At 41.3% G+C, this 20,386-nt stretch overlaps 1 protein-coding gene across 5 annotated transcripts in view; it reads left to right on the top strand.

Annotated features, from left to right (window-relative positions):
* FOXP4 (forkhead box P4) overlaps positions 1-20,386 on the top strand; it is a 76,451-nt gene that overhangs the window by 19,828 nt on the left and 36,237 nt on the right. For all 5 annotated transcript variants that reach the window (XM_075853629.1, XM_075853627.1, XM_075853625.1 and 2 more), the window contains exons 2-4: positions 12,575-12,761; positions 18,511-18,600; positions 18,683-18,805. In XM_075853629.1, the coding sequence (XP_075709744.1) occupies positions 12,591-12,761; positions 18,511-18,600; positions 18,683-18,805 (384 nt within the window). In that variant the 5' untranslated portion in view covers positions 12,575-12,590. The remainder of the gene's footprint in view (positions 1-12,574; positions 12,762-18,510; positions 18,601-18,682; positions 18,806-20,386) is intronic.

Below are 20,386 nucleotides of genomic sequence, written 5' to 3'. Positions count from 1 at the left end.
GACATCCTTAGAAAGCTCTTTGGTCTTGCCCATGTTGTAGAGGTTAGAGTCAGACTGATTAATTGAGTCTGTGGACAGGAGTCTTTTATACAGGTGACCATTTAAGACAGCTGTATTTAATGCAGGCACCAAGTTGATTTGGAGCGTGTAACTGGTCTGGAGGAGGCTGAACTCTTAATGGTTGGTAGGGGATCAAATACTTATTTCTCTGTGCACAATGCAAATAAATATATATCATTTTGACTATGTGATTTTCTGTTTTTTTTTTATATAATCTATCTCTCACTGGTAAAATTAACCTAGCCTAAAAATTATAGACTGTTCATGATTTTGACAGATGGCAAACGTACAAAATCAGCAAGGGATCAAATACTTATTTCCTTCACTGTAGGTCCGTGCGAGGCGCGTGAAAATCACGGGGGGGGGGGGGGGCCGTCGGGGGTCACGAGAGCGGCGGTCTGTGAGAGAGAGGGACAGACAGAGACACACACCTTACCTGCAGTGCAGCTGGTCTTCACGATGGCGCCTGCTATCTACCTGCAAACAGCTGCTCTGTTGTGTGACTCTGACCTGCGTCTTCGCAGTACAGAGCCAGAGAGCAGATACAATAGACGGGAGCCGTTCATTGACTTCTATGTACTGTAGCTGCCGTATTCCATCTCTGTATGTGTCGTTAATCGACACATACAGAGATGAAAAAAAAAATGGCAGCCCCCATAGTGAAGTTACATAGTTACATAGTTAGTACGGCTGAAAAAAGACACATGTCCATCAAGTTCAACCAAGGGATGGGAAAAGGGAAGGGAAACATTTTTACACATAGGAGCTAATACTTTTTTTGTTCTGGGAAATGATCTAACCCTTTTTTAAAGCCATCTACTGTCCCTGCTGTGACCAGCTCCTGCGGTAGGCTATTCTATAGATTCACAGTTCTTACAGTAAAGAAGGCTTGTCGCCTCTGTAGGTTGAACCTTTTTTTCTCCAGACGGAGGGAGTGCCCCCTTGTTTTTTGAGGGGGTTTTACATGGAACAGGATTTCACCATATTTTTTGTATGTGCCATTAATATATTTATATAAATTAATCATGTCCCCCCCTTAGTCGTCTTTTTTCAAGGCTAAATAGATTTAATTATTTTAATCTTTCCTCATAACTTAGATTCTCCATGCCCCTTATTAGCTTCGTTGCTCTTCTTTGTATTTTTTTCAACTCCAGGGCATCCTTTCTATGAACTGGAGCCCAGAACTGAACTGCATATTCTAGATGAGGCCTCACTAATGCTTTGTAAAGTGGCAATATTACAGCTCTGTCCCGCGAGTCAATGCCTCTTTTAATACACGACAATATCCTGCTGGCCTTTGAAGCAGCTGATTGACATTGCATGCTGTTATTTAGTTTATGATTTACAAGTACACCCAGATCCTTCTCAACAAGTGAATCCACCAGTGTAGCTCCCCCTAGGACATATGATGCATGCAGATTGTTGGTACCCAGATGTATAACTTTACATTTATCTACATTAAACTTAATTTGCCAACTGGATGCCCAAACACTTAGTTTGTTTAAAGAGGCTCTGTCACCAGATTCTCAAATCCCTATCTCCTATTGCATGCGATAGGCGCTGCAATGTAGATAACAGTAACGTTTTTTTTTTTTAAAAAACTTTCATTTTTGGCCAAGTTATGAGCTATTTTATATATATGCAAATGAGCTTTGAAATGGACAACTGGGCGTTTTTTTTTCGTTATGTCCAACTGGGCGTGTATTGTGTTTTTAACTGGGCGTGCTTACGTGTATGACACTGACCAATCAGTGACCAGTCAGCGTCATACACTCCTCTCCATTCATTTACTTCTGACTCTTTTCTTTGAGATTTCCAGCAAGGGAAACAAAATCTCGTTTACCTCCGTAATCTCGCGAGATTACGCGTGGCTTGCTGGAATCTCACAGAAAAGATTCAGAAGTGTCAGGATTCTGAATACACATGACCTCCAGGCTGGATTTCATGTGTATTCATTATCAGGACACTTGATTAACGTTAATCTTTGTGTATGTGGCTGCACATCGCTGCTGTGTAAATGAATGGAGAGGAGTGTATGACGCTGACTGGTCACTGATTGGTCAGCGTCATACACGTAAACAAGCCCAGTTAAGAACACAATACACGCCCAGTTGGACATAACGAAAAAAAAACGCCTAATTGTCCATTTCAAAGCTCTTTTGCATATATATAAAATAGCTCATAACTTGGCCAAAAATGAACGTTTAAAAATAAAATAAAAACGTTACTGTTATCTACATTACAGCGCCGATCACATGCAATAGGAGATAGGGATTTGAGAATCTGGTGACAGAGCCTCTTTAAATCTGCTTGCAATTCACGAACATCTTCCATAGACTGAACTATATTACATAGCTTGGTGTCATCTGCAAAAATAGAAATAGTGCTATTAATCCCATCCTCTATATCATTAATAAATAAGTTGAATAATAGTGGTCCCAGCACTGAACCCTGGAGTACACCACTTATTACCTAGGACCATTCAGAGTAGGAATCATAGACCACAACTCTCTGGATACGGTCTTTGAGCCAATTCCCAATCCAATTACAAACTATACTTTCTAAACCTATAGTCCTTAATTTACCCATTGGGCGTCTATGGGGGACAGTGTCAAATGCCTTTGCAAAGTCCAAAAACACTAAATCCACAGCGGCCCCTCTGTCTAGGCTTCTGCTCACCTCTTCATAAAAACAGATTAAGTTAATTTGACAACTTCTGTCCTTAGTAAAACCGTGCTGGCTGTCACTTATAATACTATTTTGTGTTAACATAAACCTGTATATAGTCCCTCAATAGCCCCTCAAACATTTTCCCCACGATGGATGTTAAGCTTACTGGTCTATAATTACCCGGGGAAGAGCACTTTTTGAAAATAGGCACCACATTTGCCCTGCGCCAGTCCCTTGGCACTATACCAGTCACTAGAGATTCTCTGAATATTATGAAAAGGGGGACAGAAATAACTGAACTAAGCTCTTTAAGAATTCTAGGGTGTAACCCATCTGGTCCCAGGGCCTTGTGCACATTTATTTTATTTCATTTAGCTTGGACCATCTCTACATTCATCCAATTCAGTATATCAACTCATATATTAACAGCACTGGCACCGGCTACATCAGCGGCTCTTTCTTCAGTTGTATATACAGAGCTAAAGAACCCATTTAGTAACTCTGCCTTCTCTTGATCCCCTGTGATCAACTCCCCATTACCATTATCTAGGGGTCCCACATGTTCAGACCTTGGCTTTTTAGAATTTGTATATAAAAAAAAGTAAGAAAAAAGTAAAACACAAACACACAAATAAATAAAATGTATTTTAATAACATAATAAAAGCAATATTATATAATTTAAAATTTTTTTTGCGACACCCGTCCTTTAAGCAGTGAACCTCCTCACTTATGGATTTTTTTTTTACATTATTAGTCTTACTGATGACATTACCTATGTGTGCAAAGATACCAGCAGCATGTATGATAATAATTAAAGGAGGCATTGTAACGTCTATCAACAAACAGAGAAAAACCACTGAATGTAAATATGGCCTTACAGTGTAGCTACATTTTTACACAGGTCTTTTGTACAAACAACAGGTTGTCCAGGATTAGAAAAAAGGGTCTGCTATTTCATGTACCATACCTGTCCATGGGCTGTGTCTGGTATTGTAGCTCATCCCTATTCAAGTGAAAGAAGCTGAACTGCAATTCCAGACATAACCCATGGACAGGTGTGGCGCTGGAAAAATACCAAGCCCTTTCTAATCTCTTGAACAACCCCTCTTTAAGGCCAGGATCTCACACACAGTTTTGGCCTTCATAAATAGAATTGCAGCATGCTCCATAAGATTCTATATCTAACAGCTTATTTAGATGAACGTATAATACGTCTGTGCTACGCGCGTGATTTTCACGCGCGTCGCACGGACCTATGTTAGTTAATGGGGCTGGTTCAGACAGTCCGTGAGTTTCACGCAGTCTATGTCCGCTGCGTAAAACTCACGACATCCTATATTTGCCCGTTTTTCGCGCATCAAGCACCCATTGAAGTCAATGGGTGCGTGAAAGGCGCGCACGGCACACGGATGCACTTCCGTGTGATGCGCGCTACAGTTGTCAAAACTATGAATGAAAACAAAAAAACAGTGTCATAATGATGGCGGCTGCACGAAAATCATGCAGCCACGCATCATATGCTGCTGACACACAGCTTTTATGGACCTTCTGCGCGCGCAAAACGCACACGCTGTGAATCCGGCCTTAGGCTGGGTTCACACGACCTATTTTCAGGCGTAAACTAGGCGTTTTACGCCTCGATTTGCGCCTGAAATTACAGCTTCAATACGTCGGCAAACATCTGCCCATTGCTTTCAATGGGTTTGCCGACGTACTGTGCCGACGACCTTTAATTTTAGGCGTCGCTGTCAAAAGACGACGCGTAAAATGACTGCCTCGGCAAAGAAGTGCAGGACACTTCTTGAGGCGGAATTTGAGCCGTTTTTCATTGAATCCAATGAAGAACAGCTCCAAATTACGCCCGTAATTGACACCTCGCAATACGCGAATACATGCAATTACGTCTGAAATTACGGAGCTGTATTCTCCTGAAAACAGCTCCGTAATTTCAGACGTAAATGCAGTTATCGTGTGCACATACCCTAAGACTGTACTCTCCCTTAGGCTACATTCACATGGACGTAGCCCACCTCGGATGTGAAAAACTGCTGTTCACACACTCCGTTGAAACAACGGTCGTGTGAACAGCCCCATTGAAATGCATGGGTCCGCGTGACGGCCGTTGTTTTAACGGCTGTCACACGGACGAGATTCACACTCGTGCAGTTCTTTTAGGGGGAATATGGTCTGAGATATGGCTCCCACGTTATATATGGTCCCATATTGTGCATTGTATTATGTGTCTCATGCACACAATTGTATGAATGAGGACTAAAAGGGAAGTTTACATTTCCATGCAGGAAATCTTGCACCTTGCTTATGTTCACATTCGCATCATGGCTTCCGTTTATAATAGCAGCCATGACGCTGTGCTGGAATTGTCATATGACAGATCAACATGGCCTCCGACGGACCACATTGACTTATATTGAGGTCTGTTGGGGTTCCAGTGGGGCTGTTTACTGTGCTATTCTTGCCATCAAAAGTGACAAAAAAAAAACTGACAGCCCCAGTACAAATTGATCAGACTATGTTCACATCAGCGTCGGATTCCGTTAATCGGTTCCGTTCGACCTTTCCGTCGGAGGAACCGATGAACGGAAACCATAGCTTCCGTTTGCATTATCATTGATTTCAAAGGTAATGCTTCCGTTGCAGTTGGTTTCCGTTCCGTAAAGTTTACGTTTTTTAGCGGAAGCAATAGCGGAGTCGACTACGCTATTGTTTCCAAAAAAAACAAACTGAAAGTTTACGGAACAGAAACCAACTGCGACGGAAGCAATTGTAATGCAAACGGAAGCTATGGTTTCCGTACGGCTTTCCGCTCATCGGTTCCTCCTACTAAAAGGTTGAACGGATCCGATGAACAGAAGCTCAACGCTGATGTGTACGGGCCCTCACAGCCAAAGGATAAATTATTTAGTTGTATCACTTTAATACAGTTATGTGAGCACTTATTTACTATACTCTTAGGCTATATTCACACAAACCTGGTCAACCTCGGACGTGAAAAACGGCAGTTTTTCACATCCGAGGTACACCCACCCGTGCTATCACGTCACATGGACGAGATACACGCTCGTCTGAATGAGCTCTCAAACGGATTCCCAACTCTAACTCCTAATAGAAATATCACCTCTCAGGGGAGACCTATTCCCAGTCTCACCACAAGGAAACAATATATTTGTTGACCGCTTTGCCAGCCTCTATGCAAAGCAAACGTGTTTGAGAAGATTCAAATCATTTGTCCATGCCAACAGTAAAGGTATGTGCACACGTAAACTGCATTTACGCCTCAAATTACGGAGCTGTTTTCAGGAGAAAACAGCTCCGTAATTTCAGACGTAATTGCTCGTACTCGCATTTTGCGAGGCGTCATTGACGGCCGTAATTTAGAGCTGTTCTTCATTGAATTCTATGAAAAACGGCTCAAATTACGTCCAAAGAAGTGTCCTGCACTTCTTTGACCAGTCAGTAATTTTACAGCTGTCAAACGACGACGCGTAAATTACAGGTCGTTGGCAAACCCATTAAAATGAATGGGCAGATGTTTGCCGACGTATTGGAGCATAATAAATACGCCTCATTTACGCCTGAAAATAGGTCGTGTGAAACCAGCCTAAAAATTATGACACTTGCTGCTTCCTCCTGGGTAACCCCTAGACATGTGCCAGGGATTAGCAGGATTCAAGGGAACCCCGCTTGGGAAACACTGCTCTAAAACTTTAAAAGCAGCTCTCTTTCCGCTGAATTCTTACAAGTTTGCATAACAAACTACACTCAATATCGATTAACCCCTTAGTGAGGTTTTTGGATTGATACTTTAATCGTAAACCCAGACAATTGTTAGGCCCATGAGCTGGCACTCTGCAAACACGTGCCTATATCGCTAAAGACCTCACCATGCAGTCACACGTCACAATTTAATTAGGCGACCCTAATTAACAAAACTTGGCACTCGCCTCTCCTGCCCTTGTCTTCTCTGGCTCAGAATCAATGGCTTTGATATGCTAATTAGGAAGTAATTTAATTTCAAAGGCCACAATTAACAAGGGTGTTGTGGACATGCTGTAGTTAAGCGCCGTAATCTAATTTGCATTAGTAACAAGCAGGGACTAATTAGAAGCTTAATTAGACACTTAGCTGGCTCTCATGTTTACCTTTTTAATGAGATGGAGAAGAGAAGCTTCCTCCTCTAGTACAGCACTACTTAACTTCAAGATCTGGTGGTATAAGGCTATGCAGGCCATTCATTATGAGCAGAACAAGTATCATTGGACTACCAAGGTATTCGACCTGCACAATATGGAATGGGCTTATCTGCCTTTCAGGATAGAAACTAGGTGAAATCACTTGCCAACTATAGTGAGCTAAATGAGTGATTCATTTGTAGATATTTAGAGACAGGCACAATTACTTATTTAATTTCTATTTTACAATGAATGAAGTACTAGAAGAACCAAGGAACAGAAAAGAATTGACAAAATTCTGCTTTTGAATTCTTTTTTTGTACCAAGAATAAAGCCTGATGTATACACAGATTACAAAATTCCTGCAAAAAGTTTTTAGCTTTTATGGGCAGTACCACTTTAGTTATTAAAAAAAAAAGCCTAATAAATATCCATCTGTTCCTTGCACCAAGCCACAGTCCAGTGACATTGGCCTGTTAACCTACCATTTATACCTACTTCGCACACTGTAGTTTAGACTACAAATTTGAACTTTTTCCATCATTCATTTGTAGTTGGTTGCTCAGGAGCAATTGACAGATTTTTAAAGGCTTTTTCCCAAATTCAGCTTATTTTGAGAGTTTTACTTTTCGCTAAATTAGTAATTGCACTGAAATGGATGGCAAAGTCCCCCCCCCTCTATTCTGGAGTGGCGGAGTATTGTTGTTAAAGTTAAAATGTATGAAAAAATACGGTAAAAAAAGATTGATCAATTGCATAAATGGGTGGATCTTTGTGGTCTCTGGGACTGATGTAAAGGGAAATGTTTGTTGCTTTTTTTTTTTTTAACTGGAGAAGGGGGCGTGTGGGGTGGCTGTAATGTAATAATTTATCGAATAAAAAAAAAAAAAATTACATTTACTGCTGGAGCAATTTGAATTTTTTTTTTATTTACATTTTTCCTCACACCCATAACTTTATTATTTTTCCATTGACATAACAGAATGAAGGCTTTATTTTTTGCTAGACAACTTGTCATTTTTAATTGTCTTTGTGCGGTGGAATGAGAAAAAAAACTGTGATTCCTCCATTGTTTTTTGGTTTGCTTTTACAGCGTTCACCGTGTGGTAAAAATGAGATGTTAACTTAATTCTTCGGGTCAAAACGATTACGATGATACCAAATTTTTAGAGTTTTTTTTAACAAACTAAAAATAATTTGTTTTAAGAAAAATAGTTTTGTGTTGCTATATTGTCAGAGCCATAACTGTTTGATTTTCTCATCGGTGGAGTGTTGTGAGGGCTTCATTTTTGAGGGGCAAGTTGTAGAATCTATTGGTACTACTATCGGTTCATACAACTTTTTTATCACTCTTTATTTACTTTTTTAAAGATCTACGGTTACAAAAAAAAAACAACAATTCTGGTGATTTTTATTTTTTTTGTAAATTTTTTTTTACGTCGTTCAACGTAAACGTTACAGCAGACACCCTCTGGATAAAAGTGGGCTCAGACTGTGAGCTCGCTCCATACTCCCCCTTCCTAACCATGACATACAGTTAAGTGAAATGTCGGAAAGTGGTTAAAACATTCAACGTTTCTATAATGCAGACATAAAGATAGAAAGTTATGGCATCTGCTAACACTGTGATGATGGTGAGGCAGAAATCTGCACCAATTCTGCCTCATTGAAAAATGTAACTTCGGAAATACTAGTGCATTTACATGGGTGTGCTGCGATTGTAGGTTACAGCATTTTTTTAACGAGACGTTTTTAGAAATTGTTCTCAGAATTGCTTCTCTGGGAATCGGCATTGCTGTATTGCATCTAAAAATTATGATTATTTTTTTTGGTTTCAGCTTATTCTTTCTGCTTATGATTTCTTTCAAATTTTAGAGCAAACCAGTAACACTGTACCATAGGAGAACGACCATTTATAATTTACAATTCAATAAACTATATTTTTCATGAAATCAGAGGTAAGACCATGCACATCTATGTGTACCCTATTACACACATGAGCCCGCAACTAATCTCTGGCTCCTGCGGTGGCATTCCTTACCTACTGACCTCTGCAATGGTGGTGGGTGCTGTGTTTGAGCCAGAAAGCTGCTCAAACCTTTGCTCTTTTAGCCTGGATGAAAGACACAATTTAACAAGGAGGAGCTCAAATATAATGCTGCAATACAATGCATCATGGTCCCAAGTTTTGGGGTCAAGCAAAATTATTTAGAGGCCATTTATAAAAAGTGCATCATTTATATTGATTCATGAATCTTTGTTCTGTTCATCTGAATATATGAGAAATGGAGGCACTCTTTACTGTATGGAGTTTACATATCTAAAAGACAAATAATATTCTACATAGACAGACAGAAGCCAACAGTTCGGCATGAGGAACTGACTTGCTATCTGAAGGCTCCATTAGATTCTACAAACAGAGGCTCTGTTCACACCACGTTTTTGCTCATGTTGAAAGGAACGGATCTATTTTTTGGGCCAAAATTGCCATTAAAACAGGATGCAACGGGACACAAACACGATGCAGGCTGCTGTTCTGTTCAAGAACAGGATTCAGACGGATCCTGTTTTTTTTTAACAACAGAAGTCAATGGTAACAGGACAGACATTTTGTTGCATTCTGTTTCAAATGTACCTTTCTGTCTTGTCTTAAAAAAAAAAACAGGACATTTCAACAGGATGTAAAAACATACCACACCACATTTGCCCTATACATTCAATATATACATTTGTATACAATATATATATATTATGATGTACCCATCGTTCTCTATAAGGAAAACATATCTATAAGGAGTTGTCCGAGAAAATAAGAAAACAAACTAGCTATAGGAAATGTGATAAAATAGCAAACCAAACATAACTGACCTATTAAATCCCCTGCAAATCCAGCTCTGATGCTCCGGTGGTCCCCACCGGTCTTTGTTGACTTCCCTGCAGAGACCGGCTGGGACAACCGTCACGTTAGTAATGAAGCGGCAGTGGATTTAATAGGTGAGTTATGTTTAGTTTGTTATTTTATCACCTTTCCTGTAGCTTTTTTGTTTTTTTATTCTCTCGGACAACCACTTTAAAAGAGTGTGCTTTTGGTATGCATTTGACAGGCGTTCTGTAACTATTCAATATAACAAAAAAAATATTAATTCCAACATACTTTTTTACATTTATATACATATATATTATATAGAAGACCTGAATACATGTTTTTTGTCAGCTACAATTATGGAAGATTTTCAGTCTTTTTTTAAAAGGTGTTCTGAAGTTGTTAACACAAGTAATGGACTGAGCATATTTTTCCTATCTGTGTAAGGTGTGGGAGGGCAGAGTCCAAGACCCTTCACCCGGCTACTTGTGTCAGGTGTACAGGTAAAACAATAAGTGCACCTCCTCCTTATCCTTTTCTTATCGCATTCATCCCCGCCCAACAGAGTATGATGACCTGTGCAGCAGAATGTGGATTGGCCACTTTTGAGTGTCGCCAGTAAACTAACGCCCTGTAATGTTTACTTGCTTAGAGGGGCACCAGTTCCACTAGTATCGAGCGGAGCAATGGGTTCACAGAGCTGACATGCTAGGCAGCCGCAGCTCCATGTGTGAGTAACGTAATATTAAATTACCTTCTTGCAATAGTAAAAGTCATTTTTTCTAACAGCTATACTATTCTCATGAAATATTATGTAAATCTTTGTATTGAGATTTTCAATAAGTTCATGTATTTAAACACTTCTTCTTTAGGCCTAATTCACATTTGGTTGTAATGGTGCTGCAAAATAATAATACAGGTGCTCGTGCCTGAAATGCTGTTGTATTTAAAGAGGCCGTGCTTGGAAATGTTCCTGCATGAATAAACATGTGTCCATGTGGGATGTTAAAATCATTGTGGGGAGACGGCTGCTATAAATTCCTCAGATAAGGCAGGAATTAGTTTGAAAAAAACGAAAAATCGCATGGCTCTGTGCCGCATTATGTGAATGTGATATTGTAAAATCTTGTTTACTATTGTAGCACATCTGGCTGCTGCAGTAATGTACTCAATGTGGCCTGGCAGCCTTCAGAATAAGGACTTATGCCAGTTCTACATGTGACATGTGGCCCACTCAATATATTTATTAATATGTTTCCTAATCACAGGCTCCTCAGATTATTTCAATACAGGTAACTGAATGCAAAGTTTAAAAAAGCACATAATTACATAAAAATATCATCATACAGTTTATAAAACTAATCTGAGTATGTTATTTGTGTACAGTGGGCATACCACTGAGGAATAACAAAAAAATGAGTGCTGTGTTAAAAATACAATTCATAAACATCTGTCCAGAGTAACATTTATACTAAGCTGTAAAAAACGGACAACTCTCACAGTAGTGCTCTACACAGTGCTACATAAACTGCCATTATGCACTGCTCAAAAAAATATTAAAGGAACACTTAAATCACACATCGGATCTCGATGAATGAAAGAATTAAGTTGAAAATCTTTACCGATAATAATTAGTTGAGAACAAAATGACGAATTAACGGTCACAGTAAACCAAAATCTTCAACCAATAGGGGGCTGGATTCTAAATTATACCAAAAATCAAAGTAATAAATCCCAGGCGGATCCAATTTGCGTGAATTTCATCATGACAAGCGTGTATGGCCTCCACATGCCTGTATGCACTCCCGACAACATCTGGGCATGCTCCTGATAAAACAGAATGGTGTCTTGGGGGATCTTCTAGTCCTGGATCAGTGCATCAGTGAGCTCTTGGACAATCTGTGGCACTACTGCGTCGGATGCACTGATTCATAATGTCCCAGAGGTTCTCAATTGTATTCAGGTCTTGGGAACGTGAGGGCCAGTTAATGGCATCAATGCCTTTTGTCCTTCATAAACTACTTGCACTTTCTGCCCACATGAAGCCAGACATTGTCCTGCAACAGAAGGAACCCAGGCCCTACTGCACCAGTGTAAGGTCTGACAATGGCTCTGAGGATTTCATCCTGGTCCCTAATAGTGGTAAGGGTACCTGGCTTTCATGTGGAGGCTTGTGCTACACTCCAATGTTATGCCATTCCAGACCATCACTGACTCACCGTCAAACCAGTCATGCTGGATGATGTTGCAGGCATCACCATGGTGACATTTTGTAGGGCTCTGGCAGTGTTCCTCCTTGCACAAAGTGCAGATACTGGTCCCGCAAACCTATGGATGTGCCATCTGGAGGAGCTGGACTACCTATGCAACCTGACTTGGCTGCAGGTACCACCTCATGCTACTAGTAGTGACAAGGACACTAGCAAAATGCAAAACTAGAGGAATCAGTTAAGAAAGGATAAGGAGAGAGAAATTGTTTGCAAAACCATCCCCTTTTTGAGGGTTGTCTTGCTGACGCCTCTCCAGTGAACCTGTTGTCACTTTCATTTGAACCAAAGCAGGTGAAATTGATTTACAATCGCTTATGCTTCCTAACTGGACAGATTGATATCCCTGAAGTTTATTTGACTTGGGCTTAAACTATGGTCTTAAAGTCAATATGCCTACCCTCAAGACAGTAGCACAGACGTATGTTACATTTATCAAACAGAGCAAATGCTTGTGAATGTTGCTATGTTTTCTAGAAACCTGTATGCTTTACATGTGATTAATACTCCCTGTCTTACACAGTTTGTGAAAAAACGTCATGATGGTGGAATCTGCATCTGAATCGATTCGATCAACTGCAACCAGTCAAAATGGAGTTGGCAGTATTCCTAACCAATCAGATGGAGGTGGAGCAAGAGAAGGCAGCGCAAGTGGGGAGACTAATGGAGAGTTAAGCACAGCAGAACTCTTGCATTTCCAGCAGCAACAGGTAAAAGGAATCCAAAGGCAATTTCTGAAAACTAGAAAATTTGGGTCGTTAAAATATTTTTTGTGTAGGTGAACTGTTTTATGCTGTTGAAACTTTGGCATTAAAGAGACTATCACCAGATTATAATTGCCCTATCTCCTACATAATCTGATCGGCGCTGTAATGTAGGTAACAACAGTGGTTTTATTTTGAAAAACTATAATTTTTGACCAAGTTATGAGCAATTTTAGATTTATCCTAATTAGTTTCTTAATAGACAACGGCGTTTTTTACCTTTTGAGCAAGTGGGTGTTGTAAAGAGAAGTGTATGACGCTGACCAATCCGCGTCATAAACTTCTCTCCATTCATGTCCATTTGTACTCATCACAGCGAGATCTCGCGAGATCATGCTGTGCTGTCACATACACCCACACTAACTTTGCTGAAGTGTCTTGAGAGTGAATAGACATTGCCTCCAGTCAGGACGCGATGTCTATTCACACTCCCGACACTTCGGTAAAGTTTGTGTGGGACTTAATCACAGCACAGCGTGATCTCGCGAGATGATGCTGTGCAGTGAATACAGATGGACATGAATGGAAAGAAGTGTATGACGCTTATTGGTCAGCGTCATACACTTCTCTTTACAACACCCCTTTGGTCAAAAGGTAAAAAACGCCCAGTTGTCTATTAAGAAACGAATTAACATAAATCTAAAATTGCTCATAACAGGCCAAAAATGATCGCTTTTCAAAATAAAACCACTGTTACCTACATTACTGCGCCAATCAGATTATGTAGGCGATAGGGCACTTATAATGTGGTGACAGCGCCTCTTTAAAGAGGACCTGTCACTAGGACAAATAAGTTGAACTGGTTATCTGACCTGAATAGCACTGTCTCCCTGATTCCAGCGCTGTTGTTTTTTTCCTGGGCCCCCTCCCCATTCCAGAGATATGTCCCACTGTTGTGTTGGCTCCCTATATTCTAATTTGCTGTAGTCGGCCAATGGGGTAGAGCTAGCTTCCCTTCCTCTGATGCTGACCATAAGCGCGAGGCAGCTTGGGGGGTAGTTCACGCCCTGTTGGCTAACTACAGCAAATAAACTTACACAGACAAGCATATTGTACCTTATAGTGTACTGAGCACTGAGGGTAACTATATTAATTTACATGGAAGTGATTGTTTGCTTCAGCCTAAAGGTCCTATTACATCGGTCACAATTACACCAGCTCGATGATCGGCGCTCGTTTGCTCCTCTCACAAGTAGCTATGTCAAGCAGTCGTTACTCCGATCACTCGTCCCCATGCATTATTATCATGTCAGCAACGCGTCTTTACACAGGGAGATGTGCTGCCGACAAAGATAATATTTCCGGTTTTTAAAACGATCGTTCATTTGCTGATCGCTGCCGTGTTTACACAGGGCAATTTTTGGGAATGAGCGTTCTATGAACGCTTGTCTGCCCGATAATTGCCCAGTGTAAAAGGGCCTTAAGTTCTGTATATATTCATCTACAGGAATAGTTATAAAAGATGCTGCTTGCTATACATGAATATAGGGAATAGGGATCAAATCTATCAAATCCAAATGTATATGTATTGTGTATGTTTTCTTACCAATGACAGATTTGCGTGACATGACATGCGAAGATTTTAGCTTTAAAAAGTAGCTAGGGTTAAAAGGCGTTTTTGCTAAAAATACTATTGATTTTTTTTTAAATTGTTTCTAATATATTATTATTATTATTATTATTATTATTATTATTATTATTATTATTATTATTATTATTATTATTATTATATAGTATAGGCTGCTACCGCCAGTATGTGGGGCCAAAAGTAAAGAAGAACAGGCAGTGGAATTTCAAATTCTACTCCATTGCCTTACATCCTATCAACAGACTATAAAAGACTGGGTTCCCACGTAGCGTAAACGCTGCAGAATTTCTGTAACATAGTTCTGTGTGGAAATTCAGCAGCATTTAAGGCTCGTCCACACGCTGCGGAATTGCTGCGTTTTTTCCTTCCAGAATTGCGGACGGAAAAAATGCAGCAGAATACAGAGGCAGTATAGTTGTTGAAATGTAACAAATCTCATCCACACGCTGTGTAAAAATTCTGAGCCGAAATTGACATGCGGTGCGTATTTTTCGGACAGCAATATGTCAATTCCTGCTGCGGAAAGAGGTCTGAATTGCTGCGTTTTTCAGAGGAGATGTCACCATCTCCGAGCAAAATACGCACTATTTTCTGCCCTAATAACCACAGGAAATGGAGCATTTTTGCCGCAAAGGAAAGTCTGCAGCTTTCAATGAAATTGCTGCAGAAAATTTCTGCAGCAATTCTGTTGTGTGTGGACAAGCCCTTACAGTAGCAGCAAAGTGAATGAGATTTAGGGCGGATTTACACGAGCGTGTGCATTTTGCGCGCGCAAAAAATACGGCCTTTTGCGCGCGCAAAAGGCACTTAACAGCTCCATCTGTCATCACCATATGATGCGCGGCTGCGTCATTTTCGCGCAGCCGCCATCATTATGACACTGTATGTTTGTAAACAGAAAAGCAAGTGGTTCTTTTCTGTTTTCAATCATACTTCTTACTGCTGTTGTGCGAATCACGCACGTCTCACGGAAGTGCTTCCGTGTGGTGCGCGTGATTTTCACGCACCCATTGACTTCGATGGGTGCGTGATGCGCGAACTGCGCACAAATATAGGACATGTCGTGCGTTTCACGCAGCGGACATACGCTGCGTGAAAATAACAGACTGTCTGCACAGCCCCATAGGCTAACATAGGTCCGTGCGACACGCGTGAAAATCACGCGCATAGCAAGGACGTATTACACGCTCGTGTAAATCCTCCCTTAGAAAATCTCATGTCCACACTGCAGGAAAAAAACGCACAAAAGTTGTGCGGAAAGTGTTCTGCTGTGCATTTTTCAATTCCGTAGCATGTCAATTTATGCTGCATGTTCTGTGCGGATATGCTGCGTGTTTGGCCCATAGACTTCAATGGGAAGAAGAAATTCTGCAACAGATTTATATTGTTGCGGTTTTTACAGGGTTTACGCAGCGAAAACACTGTAAAAACCGCTGGAAATCCGCAGGTGCACATATACTTTGCTATAATCAATGTTTAACACTAAAACCGCAGGTAAACCGCTGCGGAAAAAACGCAGTGTTTCTGCAGCAATACGAGAGGGAAAAATGCACTATTTGGTGCAGATTTTTGTGACCGATTTACCAGTGTTTTTCTTAAGACTCAGCTTCAGATGTTCTGTTGCATAGCCTGTGTGTGTGTGGGAACATGCCGTAAGGGCTCATTCAGACAAGCGTGTACCTCGTCCGTGTGCTTTGCATTGAAATAACTGACAGCACATGGACCCATTCATTTCAATGAGGCTATTCAGACATGCGTGAGTCGCTGCATGTCCTATATTGGTGCGTTTTTGTCGCCCAATGAAGTCTATGGGTGTGTGAAAACCACGGACAGTACATAGATGACATGTGCTGTCCGTGTTCCACGCATCAGTTGCAAAGAAATGCAGAGGAATTTAAAAAACTTGAAAAACGCATGCCACATGTAAAGCACACTGATGCCATACGCAACGCACACTGCGACACACGGACATTAAATGCATGAACTACGATGCGTTTTATATGCGCGCAAATCTGACACGCTCTTCTGAATGTAGCATAAGGCTGTGTTCCCATAGTGCAGATTTGTTGCAGACTTTGCATGTATTTTTTTAGTCAAAACCCGGAATGCAACACAAAGAGAAGAAATATATAAAGAAAGGCCTTATAGGTCTGCTCTCCCTGATCCATTTCTGGTTTTGGCTTACAAAATGCACGCAAAATCTGCAGTAAATCTGCACTGTGGGAACCCAGCCTAAGGGCTTATTCAGACGAACGGGATATACGTCCGTGCAACGCGCGTGATTTTCACGCCCGTCGCACTGACTTATATTAGTCAATGGGGCCGTGCAGACATGTACGTGATTTTTACGCAGCGTTGGTCCGCTGTGTCAAAGTCACGACATGTCCGTTCTTTGAGCATTTTTCGCGCATCACGCACCCATTGAAGTCAATGGGTGCGTGAAAACCACGCATGACACACGGAAGCACTTCCGTGCGACCAGCGTGATTCGCGCAACAGCTGTGAAAAGGATGAATGAAAAAAAAAAGCACCACGTGCTTTTCTGTTTACAAACATCCAAACGGAGTGTCATAATAATGGCGGCTGCGCGAAAAGCACGCAGCCGCGCATCATATGGGGCTGACACACGCAGCTGTCAAGTGCCTTTTGCGCAAGCAAAACGCCACGTTTTTTATGTGCGCAAACGCACACGCTCATGTGAATCGGGCCTTAGGCTGTTTTACCGTAGTCTATATAGAATACTGTGTAGCGCTGAAACAAGGGCAACAGATAGTGATTTGAAATTACCCAGGGTGGCCATTCTCTACATTCGAATCAGACCCACTAATAGCAAGATTCACTAGGGCAGATTTACTAATGTGATTGTGTCTAGACCTTGACGTAAAATGTGCCAAATTGTGACGCGTTTCTGGTGCATAATGTTGCATTTAGTTGTAAACCTATTTATTAAGCAAATGCACCAAAAATTACAGACGTTTGAGCCTCAATAGACCCTTGTCAAAAGTGTAATTAAAAGGGACGTGCATTAGAAAAAGTGGCATGATTTGAATTGCCAAGGAAGAGTCTACATGATAAGCAAGATGTGCCAAATTTATCACACAGCTTGCGCATCTTCTGACTGCTTTGGTCTAAGTTTACGCTGTTCACCATTTAGACAGCATTAGTGAATCTGCCCCATTATGTTAAGAGAAGTTCCTGGTAATACAACTCCTAATATTTTATCAGTTTCTATTAGGCCGGATTCACACGAGCGTGAGGGTTTTGCGCGCGCAAAAAATGCAGCGTTTTGCGCGCGTTGCACTTCCGTGTGTCATCAGTATGTGCTGCGTGGCTGCATGATTTTCACGCATATGCCCTCCTTATGATACGCGGTTTTGAAGTTTAGAAAAAGAAATGAAGGACGTGCTTTTATTTTTTCCTTCATTTCTTTATCTACTGTTGCGCGAATCACACGCGACACACGGAAGTGCTTTCGTGTGCCGTGCGCGATTATCACGCACCCATTGACTTCAATGGGTGCGTGATGCACGAAAAACGGCCAAGTATAGGACATGTGAGTTTTACACAGCGGACATACACTGCGTGAAAATCAGACTGTCCGAACAGCCCCATTCACTAACATAGGTACGTGCGACGCGCGTGATTTTCACGCGCGTATCACGGACGTAATACACGTTCGTGTGAATAAGGCCTTAAACAATATTTATTTTAGTGCATTTAGTTGTTGATGTTTTTTTTATCATGGTCTCCCTTCCTTGGTTGTCTTTTTAACAGTACATTAAAAGAAGGTCTGTAGTAGAAAGTGTTGTGGAAGACCTTAAATTAGAAGGTGGCAAAAGAAAAAAAATAGTGTGAACCCGAAGGACTAAGCTTTCTGCTTTGGAAGTGATTGGTGATGAAGGGGGATGGGCGATAAAAGAAAAAGAAACAATAGACACATAAGAAGAAGGAAGGGATAAAGTAATGGATGAACCGAGATGAAGTATATGACATTTCATTTGACAACATATGAAGCATGTGGCCCAAGTTACAGCAGATAAACTCTATATGTTCAGAACAATTTGTTTTCTGCATTTTATGAGTTTGCGTAAATTCTTTTTCCTGTAGGCTCTACAGATGGCCAGACAGCTTTTGCTCCAGCAGGCAACAGGACTGAGCACTCCTAGCAGTACTGAGAACAAGCAAACTTCAGTTCAGGTGAGATCATGGCACAGGTGCGTTGTGAAGCAGATGACTTTTCCTAAAGCTTGAAAGATCAAAGATTTTTTTATTGTTATAGGTCCCAGTTTCAGTCGCTATGATGTCCCCACAGATGATCACACAACAACAGATGCAGCAGATTTTGTCTCCTGCCCAGCTCCAGGCTGTCATGCAACAGCAGCAAGCTCTTATGTTACAGCAGGTAAGATCTGTTCCACGTATACAAAAATATGAATAAAAGCCACGACTGGAAACATGCAAAACAACTGTTTGACATTAAAGGGGTTATCCGGGGACCAAAAATTGCATTGCAATATTATATTTATGTGACACTGAGTAACTTACTAATCTACCTTAATTATAAATTCTGTACTAAATGATGCAGTTCAAGCTTCATGAATTATTCAGGAAGTGCTGGAGCTTTTCTAATAGTGATGACGCTCCGACACGGCCCCACGTGACTGAAGGCATTCTTCATGTGCTGTTCGCGAACATCACCGCAAGGGGCTGTCACATTGCCTATTGCTTGAGTCCCGAGCAGGACATCAGCTAGCGCTTTGCTCGGGACTCCAGCACTGCTCCCGACGTCCATATTTGGTCAATTCAGGGGTTTCCGATCGCTGGAGTCCCTGACCAGAGCATCAGCTGATGCTCTGCCTGGGGACTCCACAACTTCTGCCCACGTCATTGTCACTGTCCATATATGGACAATGATGTCGGCAGCAGTACTGGAGTCCCAGAGCATCAGCAGATGCTCTGCTCGGGGACTCCAGTACTGTTGCCGAAGTCACTGTCCATATATGGACAGTGACGTCGACAGAAGTCCTGGAGTCCCTGAGTAAAGCATCAGCTGATGCTCTGCCTGGGGACTCCACAACTTCTGCCCACGTCATTGCAACTGTCCATATATGGACAATGACGTCGGCAGAGTAGTAATGGAGTCCCCGAGCAAAGCATCAGCTGATGCTCTGCCTGGGGACTCCACAGCTTCTGCCCATGTCACGATCACTGTCCATATATGGACAATGACGTCGGCAGAGCAGTACTGGGGTCCCGGAGCAGAGCATCAGCTGTTGCTCTTCTCTGGGAATCCAGCGATAGGAAACCCCTGAATTGACCAAATATGGACATCGGGAGCAGTGCTGGAGTCCCGAGCAAAGCGCTAGCTGATGTTCTGCTCGGGACTCAAGCAATAGGCAATGTGACAGCCCCTTGCATTCATGTTCACGAACAGCACATGAAGCAAAAGCTCAGTCACGTGGGCCCCTGTCGGAGCGTCATCATTATTAGAAAAGCTCCAGCACTTCCTGAATAATTCACGAGATTTGAACTGCACCATTTAGTACAGAATTTTGAATTAAAGTATATTAGTAAGTTACTTAGTTTCACATAAATATATTATTGCAATGCAATTTTTGGTCCAGGGGAACCCCTTTAACATATACCTGATTTAAACCTGAAGTAACTAATCTTCAAACTTCAGAGTGCTGCACAGTCAGCTCATTCTATGATCAGAGAGGAAGAGAAGTGCTGGAGATCTAAAATATTGCAGCTAACAAGTTTGGATGATCATGCGGCTCCATTTATGAAATCCAATATATTATGGAGTATTTTAGGAAACTGCTAGAAAATTTGAGTTACACTTTAATAAAATCAATATGCTACGCAAAGGTGTAGCTTAAAGACTCACTCCAATCAAAAACTACAAATTCAGTCATGGAGCTCTACATGTCCCCAAAGTTTTCTTTACCTGAATGGTGTTGTTACAAAGATCCTCTAGTGT

Source organism: Rhinoderma darwinii, chromosome 2 (assembly GCF_050947455.1).
Source record: "Rhinoderma darwinii isolate aRhiDar2 chromosome 2, aRhiDar2.hap1, whole genome shotgun sequence".
Lineage (NCBI taxonomy): Eukaryota > Metazoa > Chordata > Amphibia > Anura > Rhinodermatidae > Rhinoderma > Rhinoderma darwinii.
Note: the sequence above shows the minus strand (reverse complement) of the source record. Positions and strands in the feature narration are given on the sequence as shown.